At 49.9% G+C, this 11,775-nt stretch overlaps 1 protein-coding gene across 1 annotated transcript; it reads left to right on the forward strand.

Moving 5' to 3' along the window:
• The first annotated feature begins 501 nt into the window (after nt 1-501).
• Nucleotides 502-10,584, forward strand: PINK1 (PTEN induced kinase 1). Its single transcript, XM_071766785.1, has 8 exons — nt 502-849; nt 2,084-2,359; nt 3,546-3,649; nt 5,512-5,694; nt 6,505-6,668; nt 7,671-7,798; nt 8,770-9,006; nt 9,372-10,584. Exons 1-8 carry the CDS (start codon nt 532-534, stop codon nt 9,630-9,632), a joined length of 1,671 nt encoding a protein of 556 aa, XP_071622886.1. The 5' UTR covers nt 502-531; the 3' UTR covers nt 9,633-10,584.
• Nucleotides 10,585-11,775: the final 1,191 nt, after the last annotated feature.

Raw genomic sequence — 11,775 nt, forward strand, 5'->3', positions numbered from 1 at the left:
CGGAGCACAGAGCGGGCGGAACCGTGCCCGGGACCGTGCCCCGCATTGCCCCTGGGCGTGTCCCGGGGTCCTGCCCCGCATTGCTACAGGTCTTGTCCCAGGTCTTGTCTCATACTGCCCTGGGTCTTGTCCCAGGTCTTTTCCCATGCCTTGTCCCGTATTGCCCTGCATCTTGTCCCACACTGTCCCGGGTCTTGCCCCACATTATCCCGGGTCTTATCCCATTCCTTGTCCTCCATTGCCCCGTGTCTTGCCCCACACTGTCACGGCTCTTGTCACGGCTCTTGTCCTCGGTCTTATCCCGCTCTTCCCCCCTCCTCTCTCCTCGTCTCTTCAGAGCTGACGCCCCGCCCACTGCCAACGAGACCACGCCCCGTCACCAAGCCACGCCCATGTAAACAAACCACGCCCTCTTTCCATTAGACCCCGCCCCTAGCTAACACCCACTGCCTCAGCGCTTAAGCCCCGCCCCAACCCATTAAGCCCCGCCCTTATCCTTACGCCCCGCCCCCTGCTGAGGCCCGGGCTGCCATGTCGTTCCGCCTGCTGCTCTCCCGGGCCTGGCGGCTGCTGCCGCGCTGCCGCCTTCCCCCTTCCCGCGTTCCGCGCCCCGACCCCGGTCCCCGCCCTGGTCCCCGTCCCGATCCACCCTCCGCCCCCCGGTGGCCATGGCTGTCGTGGCTGCCAGCCGCCCGCCGCTTCTTCCTTCGGGCTCCGGCCAGCGAGATGGCGGCTGTGGCGCGGCGGGGCCGCGGCGGGGTCTGCCTGGCGCTGGTCATGGCTCTCGGGCTGGTGGAGCCGAGGCTGGAGGAGCAGCGGCGGGCTGAGGCGGCGTGTAGGCACATCCAGGTAAGGGGAACCCCGCGGGGAAGAGAGGGGACAAAGTGGGGGGGTAGGTGTGGGGGGCTGGTGCGGGGGGCTGGTGCGGGACCCCCGGCCCTGGCCTCCCCCTCAAGGGATCCTCCGCAAAGGGAACGGGGCTGTGGGGACCCCCTCAAACATCTGCGGTGAAGGGAGCCCCTCGGGCACCCCTCGTGAAAGGGACTGGAGGGATTTATTGCTGTGGGGGAACCCCCGTCAGCTGCCCCCAGAAGGAGGTGGGGGGGTCCTTACTATGGGAGAGCCTCTCAGATACCCCTCATAATAACCATAGGGGTGGTCCTGGCTGTGAAAAGCCCCTCGGGCACCTCCTCCTCCCCAGAAATAAGGTACTGGCAAGGTTCTTGGTCAGCAGCCCCTCACCACCCCAAAGCAGATACTAGGAGGTCCTCACTGTAGGGACCCTGACTCCCTTCCACCCCCCAAAGGGAGGGGGCCAGGGCCCTGCCGTGGGGGTCTCATGTCCCAGGAGGCTGTCAGGGACCTCTGGCCTCTGTCCTCTCTCCCTGGGGCGCAGGGGAAGCTGTGAGGCCGGGCTGGCAGGACACTGGGGACAGATGGTGCTGAGTAGGTTCAGGAGTAAAAAATAGCTTTGGTGTTCCCATCCAGCTGTCACCTGGGACAAACACATTCCTGCTGAGTTGCTGCCTTTCCCAGAGCTCTCAGGATCCTGGGCAGTTTGTTTTCTCTTCTCTGCTCTCCCCCTCCCATCTCTCTTCCTCCAACCAACCAGCTAACCAACCAACCACTGTTGGTACTCTAAAAAAAGCTCAGGCCATTGTTTTTCCACCTGTTGTTGCTACTAATTGAATTTTCTTTTAAAATGCAATTTGCCCGATTTGTTTGTGGAAGGAAGAAAAAAGTGTAGTATCTTATTTCTTTTTAGCAGTACTTAGAGTTGTCTTTACAAAGCTTATTTATGTCCCCATTCCTCTTCTTCCCGGGCACCTACGGCACCCCCAGGAAGGATACTTTGGGCAGATTGTTTTAGGGGAAATCTGTTCCAGCTAAAAACATACGATCTGCAAATTATTTACCTTGTGGTTAGAGCAATTTGAGCTTTAGTGTTTGGGGTCTGATGGTGGTTTCCAGGTTGAACCAACCCAATGGGAAGTGTGATACCACTTAAACAGTGCAAAGGTTCTCCATCCTTGGGAATAACTGAGTGGATTTTTGATCATTGTCTTCTTTTTCTTCCTTTCAGACAGTGTTTGTCAGAAAGAACAAGCCTCAGAAGGATCCCTTGAGCTCCTTCCACTGGCAGGGCTTCAAGCTAGAGGAATATCTCATCGGCCAGCCACTGGGGAAGGGCTGCAATGCTGCTGTCTATGAAGCAGCCATCCCTTTCTCTCCTCGGGGACATGTAGAGAGCAGCCACCTCACCCAGCAGGATCATGGCTTGGCTGAAGAGGAGCCTGTGGTGAAGCACCAACCCAAAAAGGCTTTTCCTTTGGCTATCAAAATGATGTGGAACATTTCAGTAAGGAAGCTAGGTCTTTCCACTCCTTGTCTGTCACTTGCAAATGTTTGTCTGAAGTGTTTTTAACACCTCAGGGTTGGAAGCTCAATATGTAGCACACAAGGAGCATGTCAAAACAAAGCTGTTGAGCAGTCCCCAAGCAGGGGAATTAACATTTGTCATTCTTCTGGAATCAGCACTGAGACCTGCAAGGTGGTGGTGTTGGTTGTTGAGGTGATGTTTTCTGGCAGAAAAGGAGAAGCAAACAGGTTGTAAGAAGGTTGTAAGAAGAGGAAGCTGCTGCCAGCAGTGCTTCCGGAGCTGATGTCTGTGTCAGGAGAACAATCTTTTCTTCTAACACTGTGGCCAAGGTGTGAGTCAGTGGTAGATTTTTCAAGTAGTTAATGGTCTTCTCTGGTGTTCCAAGTAGGTGTTCCAAGTTCAACTCCAGTTGAACGAGCTGCAGAGACAGTGCCAGCACTGCTGGGTGAGGAGAAGCTCACCATGAGCTGGCAATGTCCACTGCCAGCCCAGAAACCAATTATGTCCTGGGCTGTATCCACAGAAGAGCAGGGAGGGGACTTTGCCCCTCTGCTTCACTCTGGGGAGAAACTCTGCAGTGGTTGGTCCTGCTATGGGGTGCCCACCACCAGAATTACACAGAGCTGTTGGAACCAGTCCAGAGGAGGCTCTGGAGATGCTGGGAGGGCTGGAGCAGCTCTGCTCTGGAGCCAGGCTGAGAGAGTTGGGGGTGTTCAGCCTGGAGAAGAGAAGGCTGCAATGGGGAGACCTTGGAGCACCTTCCAGTGCCTGAAGGGGCTCCAGGAAAGCTGGGGAGGGAGTTGGGACAAGGGCCTGGAGGGATGGGATGAGGAGGAATGGCTTGGAACTGGCAGAAAGGAGACTGAGGTTGGACATTGGGAAGAAATTGTTTGGGGTGAGGATGCTGAGCACCTGGTTGCCCAGGTTTCCCAGAGAAGCTGTGGCTGCCCCATCCCTGGCAGTGTTGAAGGTTGGATGGGGCTGGGAGCACCCTGGGCTGGTGGGAGGTGTCCCTGACCATGGCAGGGTGGGACTGGGTGAGCTTTAAGGTCCCTTCCAGCCCAAACCAGACTGGGATTCCATTATGCTATGCTCAGCTCCCAGTCTGTATCAGGGCTGGGTGACTCCAGAGCTTTAACCCACCTGGCTGTCCCTGCTGTTGCAGGCTGGGTCATCAAGTGAAGCCATCCTGGATGCCATGGGCCGGGAGCTGGTTCCAGCCACAGGTGCTGCCTTAGCTGGGGAATACGGAGCCATCTCTGGACGCAGGTACGGTCCTGATGGACATGCTGGGGGTTCTCAATTGCTGATATGCTATTTTTACCCATCAGTTAATTTTTCAGCATCTGTTCTGTTGAGAAGGTGGCCAGAGGTTTCTGTCGTAGTCCCTGAAAGCAGATAAATAGAAGCCTTGGCTTTATTCATGGCTCAGGAGTTGTGTGCTTATGTTTGCTTTAAACCACCATGCTTCAGAAGTGTCCCACACCTCAAGCACCACAGAGGAAGGGGCTGCTGGCTGCCTAAAAGGGCGTCAGAAATGTAGGCTGTGCCTAAGCTTCCCCACATGTAAAATGCCTTGACACTTGCAGAGGAGCTGCCTCTGTTAATCATCCTTTAAATACGCATCATGGTGCTTTTTAATTACAGAAATAGAGACCTACAAGCTGGGACAGTCTGTGTTATGGATCAAAAGATTTGACTGTAATAAGATTTGGCTTAGGGTTTTTAGAACTGGTTTGGGTGCAAAATGGGCAGGGAGGTGGAAGCTGTTGCAGTGCTGGGAAACTGGTGAGGAAAAGGATGGAAAATGCCTCTGTTGAGAGAATCACAGAATTGTCATGGTTGGAAAAGACCTCTAAGCTTCCCCTCTCACCCTAGGGAGAAGTGAGCAAAGGAGGGAAATTGCAGGGAAACTTGAAGGTTAGCTGGAATTAGCTGTTTTTCTGTTGAGAAACAAAGTTTGATTTGATTTGAAATGATGGAACTCACAGTCCAGGTTGTCTGATTGAAGTTTCAGAGATGCCTCAAATAGGATACAAATGAATAATGAATGATGCTTGCTGCCTGTTTAATGGGTGTTTGACATTCAGGGGAGAGAAATCATAGAATCATAGAGTGCTTAGAGTTGGAAGGGACTTTAAAGATCATCCAAAATGTCTGTCCTGCAGACACAGCTAGGTTACCTGCCTGTGTCCTGAGTGCCTCCTGCCTGTGCCATAAAACAGGGGGTCTAAGCTGCTCAGCCTTGTGTCGAGCTGACTCTTATGTCTAGCAAAGTAATTTTGTTTGGTTTTTGTCTCTCTGAAGCTGCTCTTGTAGTCCTGTTTGACCTGAGAAGCAGCCTGCGACTGGCTCTACCTTTGTTAGCAGCACAGAAGGGCTTGCAGGGTTTGAATAAAATTAAAAGCTGTGTGTTAAGTATAAGAGTTTCCAGTGAAGCTGCATTTGCTGCGCTGGTAAAGCACCAGTATTTATTGTTTGACCATTGTATGGTGGGAATTGCAGTTACAGCAGAGTCCTTCAGAGAGGCAGAGGGGAGAAGCCATGTTCTTTGTACCCTCTGCAGATGGCACTGCCCTGAGGGTGGCTCCCTTTGTTGTGGGAAGCACCAGGATGGATATTTGAACCCTGTGGGAAGTGCTGGTACTGCTGTGGTGGACCCGCTGAGGCTGTGGGTGCTCAGCACCAATGTGGGAATGACACACCAGGGTCTGGAGGTTGCTGTCTGGGTTCTTTCCAACCCAGTGGTTTCCAGGAATATTTGCTTACAGGGCATTCCTCTAATCTGTCCATAATGCTCTCTCTCTCATCTGTCTCATTATGCTCTATTCACTGCAGAATAAATATGTTTGCACAGTGCTTTGGAACTCTTTGGTGGGCAGGACAAGCTGTGCTAATGAAAAGCAATTTCAGCAATTAGGGATATGTGTCAGGCTGCCCAGGGCAGTGGTGGAGTCACCATCCCTGGAGGTGTCAAAAAACCATGTAGACATGGCACTTCAGAACACAGTTAAGTGGGCATGTGGTGTTGGGTTGAAGGTTGGACTTGATCTTGGAGAACTTCTTCAACCTTAGTGATTCTATGTGATCAATCAGAACTGACCTGGAGATTGGTTTCATCTTTTGTGCAGAAAACCTGTCCTGGGGAGGAAGAAGTTGCAGCCTCATCCAAATATAATCCAGGTGATCCGAGCATTCACATCCTCTGTCCCTTTGCTGCCTGGAGCCTTTGCAGATTATCCTGATGTTCTTCCACTGAGCCTGAATCCTAGAGGGATCGGCCACAGCCGCACTCTCTTCTTGGTGATGAAGAAGTAGGTAGAGAAGCTCATTGTGTGGTCCTGGCTCTTTGTGGGGCTGTGTGTGCTGCTGCACAGGTCCTTGCGAAGCTCTTGCCTCAGATCTGCTGCCAAAGAGCAAGAGTCTGCTCCTGGAAATGCCTCCTGAGACCCCCTCCAAGTCCATAAGATTTTAACTCTTCTTTGACAACAAAACCAAAGTGTTCTTTTTTTAATAATTGCCCTTTGTGACAGTGAGAAATGTGGAGCTATTTGCCTGCTCTTCTAAGTCTGACCTTCACCCCCAGTCTGAACACATCCAGAGCTGGTATTAAATCAGAAATGAGATTTATTGCTTGGCATCTCTGGCTGTCTCTGCTGGGTTTTGGCTGAGGTACGGACAGACAAGCACCCTCTTGTTTCCCACCTAGCGCTGGAGAAGGGCTCTATCCTCTTCCTCCTGATGAGCACATCTCATTTTGCTCATATGAGCCACATTATTAATCTGCCTCCCTCTTCCATTCTAAATATAAGTCCAGAACAGAAAAACCCCTGTGAGCCTGCTGCCTGTGTACCTGCAGCCCCTTGCCATGCTGGCTATTTTATTCACAGTGGTCAAACTCAGCCACTGCACAAAGAGCACTGCAGATCTGTTGGTGGGTGGTGTTGCCAAACAGGATTTGAGAACAACAGAGAGGGGGACCTTTGCCCAGCTGAGGTTGGGAGGCACCTTGGAGGTCAGGAAGAATTTGTTCAGTGTCCCTAACCAGCCAGCACTGAGGTTCAGCCACAAGCAGTAAGCTTCCAGGATGCTAATTCCAAGTTTTTTTCCTTGTTCTGACTTAGTTACCCATGCACCCTGCGCCAGTACCTGAGTCAGACAAGTCCAGATGTTTGTCTCTCCACGATGATGATTTTGCAGCTCTTGGAAGGTGTGGACCATCTTGTTCGACATGGAATAGCCCACAGAGACCTGAAGTCTGACAACATCCTGGTTGAATTTGATTCTGGTATGTAGTCACAGAAGGGATGGAGTTGTGTCAATATTCAGGGAAGTCTTTACCCAGCTAGGAGTCTGGGGGGAAAAACAAGCATCAGACCCTTTGAAGAAACTCGGGTTGATGGTGCCAGAAGTGTCATTGCTTCAGGCTTTTGGCTCTGTCCTCTCTCAGTAGCCAAGTAGCACAGGATGGTTCTTAAAATCCCGCCAGGTTCATAGTGCTGTGCCCTGGGAGGATGAAACATCAGCTGGATGGCAAGGGAACAGACAGTGTGAAAGCCAAAAGCAGTTCTTCATTGTCCTGTTCTCCTGCCAGCCTTTCTAACTGAAATTTTAATTACCTGAGCTTTTTTTCAGTATGATTGAGATTCAGATACATAGGAAGCAGTAGCAGGCAGCCAGATCTGTGTAATTAAAGGTTTTGCTACAGCAGCCATGGAAGGTTTTCAGTGAGACTAATGCCAGCCTTGTTTTCCTTGAAGGAAGAGCTGTTCTGGAGCCATGCTGAATACAGTTAGGAATAATCTAAAGCATTGATTTTTCCCTGTTGGAGTCTGGAGATACAATGATTCAGTTTAGGCTTGTCAGCAGGACAAGAACTATGAACTAATGCAAAGTTTCTCCAGCCTTTTGCTGTAGTTAAGTATATATCTGTTTGTTGATAATTTTTTCTGTAGATAAAAACAGAAGGGGAAGATGGATGTATTCTTCCATCATGGATCAGCCTTTAAGCTTGTGTGTCTTCAGTTTTGTGGGATTGATGATGTTTTGTGAGATCCACATTCTACAGGGAGCAGTAAATATCCTCCAGAGAGGAAATGGAATGACAAGTTTTAATAAAGCAAATATTTCACCTAATAATCCAGAAGAGAAGCAGGAGCCCTGCATGTGGTTGTGCTGATTCCTTGGGGTTTTGCAACTCCTGCCTCTGGTGTCCCTGTGGTATGGTGTCTACCACAGCCAGATCCCCCCTCAAAGTGGACACTAACTGCTGGCCCTGTCTTGTTTGCAGCTGGCTGTCCCTGGCTGGTGATCACTGACTTTGGGTGCTGTTTGGCAGATGAAAACATTGGCTTGAAGCTGCCCTTCACCAGTGCCTATGTGGATCGAGGTGGCAATGGCTGTCTTATGGCACCTGAGGTAAATCTCCCTCTCAGAACCATTTGGGCTGCTGCTTGTCCTGCTGGTGGGACTAAAAACTTTCAGCCCCAGCTGGGGAGAAACTTGATAAAAGCCAGAGCTATGTCCCAGCTAAAACCAGTGATGGAGGAGGTGTGTCCTGATGTGAGTTATGCTTTCTAATCATAGAATCATTAAGGTTGGAGAAGACCTCTTAATATCTTCAAGTCCAACCATCATCCCAACCCCAATGTGTCCACCAAACCATGTCTTGAAGTGCCACCTCCACATGTTTTTTTGAACCCATCCAGGGTGACTTCCTGTCTCTGTCACAGCTCTGCATTAATTACAGAAGTCCTTTTTGGACCAGTTCTCAGCAGTTGTTGAACAGACACCTTGAACACCAAAAGGTGAAGCATCATCAGTTGGTGTTTGGAGACAGAACTTTCCCACAAAAAGTTTGCTCTTCAGTCTTTTTTTTCAGGCCCCTTTCTGTGTAGCCATTAAAAAAGCTTATGCAGCCAGTCCTTGTGCTGCCACTATAGGTTCTGGATGAAGTTCAGGGTGGTTGCAAAATTACTTAAGTGCCTTTTTCTGTGATAATGACTGTAATTAAAGCAATGTCACCTTCAAGTGGCTGCTTGACTTGCAGCACCTTGCCTAGCCTGGCTCATGTGCTGGTGCAGTAGTGATTGGTCACCCACACTTCTCCTCTCTACCTAAAATCTCAGAGTAAAATAGCCCTCAAGGCACTTGATTGCTGGTCTGGGGCAACAACTAAACCAAGACACAGTGACCAGACTCTTTCCAAGGGTCCTGGTGGGCTGAGCATTGCTAGAGGTTTAGAGCAGAGATTATTGATTCTCGAGATCCAGAGCTTTGATTTCAAGTCTCTGTGTTTATTAGATGTTACTATTGACCCTTGAGCACACAGCCTTGGCACACAGCCCACACCAGAGGTGTTGATTTGATTGTCCTCATCTCCCTGGCAGGTGATCACAGCTTCCCCTGGTCCAGGCACAGTGATCAACTACAGCAAAGCTGATGCTTGGGCTGTGGGAGCCATTGCCTATGAAATCTTTGGCCTGGCCAATCCTTTCTATGGCCACGGGGACTCCAGTCTGGAAAGCAGAAGTTACAAGGAAGACCAGCTGCCCAACCTGCCCTCTCATGTGCCCCTGGAGGTGAAGCAAGTGGTAAAGATGCTACTTCAGAGGGATCCCAACAAGGTAAGAAGCTGGTGGCTTGAAGAAGTCCTTTAACCAGCCTTTGGGAGTCTTGTTTGTAGTTTATTTCACTCTGGAGGGCTCAGGACTGTAATAATTTTGGTCTAGGTAAAAGATAAACAAAAGGATTTTGCTGAAGTACAGTAAACAGTTTCAGAGGCTTCAGGAGATGTTTCTATCAGGGACCTTGCATTGAGGGGTTTACGTGCAGTTACCTGCTAGTCACAAAGGGCTTTTTTATTCAGAGGCTTTGTGGTGCTGTAGAGAGAAGAGGCCAGGGGGACTTTGAGCAGTGGAGATACTCCATGCTAATGCAGTGCCATGAATGCAGCAGGATCAGCTAATCTTTCCTCTCCTTCCTTTTGCAGAGGTTGTCTGCTCGAGTTGCTGCTAACGTGCTCCACCTCAGCCTTTGGGGGGAAAGCATTCTGGCCTCCAAGGCCCTGAAACCCGACCAGATGATCTCCTGGCTTCTCTGCCAGTCTGCAGCTGCTTTGCTCATGGACCGACTGGTGGATAAAAGCCAGGTGGAAACCAAAATGAAGATGTGCTTTTTGGCAAACCTCGACTGTGAAGAGCTCTGGGCAGCATTGGTGCTGTTGCTGGCCTGGAGAAGCCGGTCTGGGTGAAGAGAAATATCTGGGATAGGACCATGCAATAGATAAATGGCACTTTATAAAGGCCCATAGGAATCTGACCCTTCTGTAGTGCTTTAGGGAACAAAACTGCAAGGCCTGTGTTGGAGGGGTTGAGTTTTCCTCTAGTATGTGTTAGGACCCCCTGCTTTTCTCTCCCTGCTAAACAAAATGCCCTTGCTTTGTTACTCTGTCAGTGAGGGTTTGTGGACCTTGCAGGTGTCCTGAGGGTATGTGGTTGGTTGTGCTCATTTTTGTCAACTCAGAATTCACTCTGAAGTTGGGTGTTGAGGTCAGCTCCCTTTCAGGGTTGGGGGCTGGGAGCAGGCACCATCCAGCTGCTCTTTCCCCCTTGCAGCATCAGGGAGTTAAACAATATCACTGAGAAAGCTGAGCTGACACAGGGATGTGCAATCTCTTAGGGACACCAGTGGTGTCTTAAAGTGATATGAAGATGGGAGCCACAGATGCATCTTGCTATAAAATGGCAGCCTAGGAGCCTCCCTGTGAGGGGCTGACAGTGAGGTGGGCATCAAGAGCTGCTGGCTTCTTAAAAGTAACACACCATTACCTACCTATTTAGTTGCATGCAAAACAGAGCAGGTACAATCAACCCAAAACCCATTTATATTGGTGACTTGGCTGCTGCAGGGTCCAAGGCCAAGTCAGACTGTGTCCATGAGGGTTAATGCTGCAAATGCACTGGGGCTGAGCTGCAGTGCCTGCTCACAGAGCTTAATGTGAGGCTTTTCTCTTTTCCCTACCTGTTTCTCCTATTTAACAGTGAAGTAATACCCTTTGGTTGGGGAAGATGGGAGACATCCGTGTTTGAGCAACAGGAGTCATGTTAATGAAAGAACCGTTTGGTTTCATGTTTGGAGGGACTTGGGGAGAAAGTTATTTATGCTTGTTGCACAATAAATTGAAGATGAAGCTCTGCTGCTCAGTGGGTTCTCTAGAACTGGTTCATCTCCATTCATGGGATACAGGTTTGAGGCTGTGGGGGGCACAGGAGGCAACAAAGCCCTGAGTTGGTGCTGGCTTGAAAGATCATTCAGCTCTTCCCAGCATGGTCTCTGGAACACATGGTTTTATTCCACTGAGTGGACTTTACTGAAGAGGAAAGGACTTTGCCTCCTCAATGTACCCATTTGGTACTCTCCTGACAGGTAAATCACTGCCTTCTTCAGTCATTTCCAAGCTGATGATACCATGGAGCAGGTGGCTGGTGTCCTGGAGCAAATCATCGAGGTCTGGCACACTGCAGCAGGGAAAAACTGCCTGCAGGGGAGGGCCTGGCAGCTTCTGTCTGTGGGGCTGTAAAGGAGGCTCAGCAGAGAGGCCAGGCAAACCACAGCAAGTGAACCATTTGGGCAAAAAGTTGCAGAAAAAGAAGTTGGTAATCTTGGTCTGATCCTAACCAAAGCTGCTGCTGCTGCTTTCACTGAATTCTTGCAGCCCCTTTTGGGATGGCTGCCTTGTTCATGTGCGTGCTCTACCCCTGCGCTGTCTCCAGGTATCTTTGAAGAGTAAATTCTGCTGATTTTTTGGTAGCTCTCTGTGCTCTGACCTCTGTTCTGCTGTTTCTCTGAGCCTGAAAGAGCTCTGAACATACTCCCTTATTTTTTTTCCCCTTGATTTTCCTCCCAGGTCCGTCTTCTTTCTTCCGTCTTCTTTCTTCTGTCTTTCTTCTTCTCTCTTCTCTCTTCTCTCTCTTCTCTCTCTTCTCTCTCTTCTCTCTTCTCTCTTCTCTCTTCTCTCTTCTCTCTTTTCTCTCTTCTCTCTTCTCTCTTCTCTCTTCTCTCTTCTCTCTTCTCTCTTCTCTCTTCTCTCTTCTCTCTTCTCTCTTCTCTCTTCTCTCTTCTCTCTTCTCTCTTCTCTCTTCTCTCTTCTCTCTTCCTTCTTCCTTCTTCCTTCTTCCTTCTTCCTTCTTCCTTCTTCCTTCTTCCTTCTTCCTTCTTCCTTCTTCCTTCTTCCTTCTTCCTTCTTCCTTCTTCCTTCTTCCTTCTTCCTTCTTCCTTCTTCCTTCTTCCTTCTTCCTTCTTCCTTCTTCCTTCTTCCTTCTTCCTTCTTCCTTCTTCCTTCTTCCTTCTTCCTTCTTCCTTCTTCTTCCTCCTTTCTTCCTCCTTTCTTCCTC

The sequence above is a fragment of the Heliangelus exortis genome, chromosome 23 (genome assembly GCF_036169615.1).
Source record: "Heliangelus exortis chromosome 23, bHelExo1.hap1, whole genome shotgun sequence".
Classification (NCBI taxonomy): Eukaryota; Metazoa; Chordata; class Aves; order Apodiformes; family Trochilidae; genus Heliangelus; species Heliangelus exortis.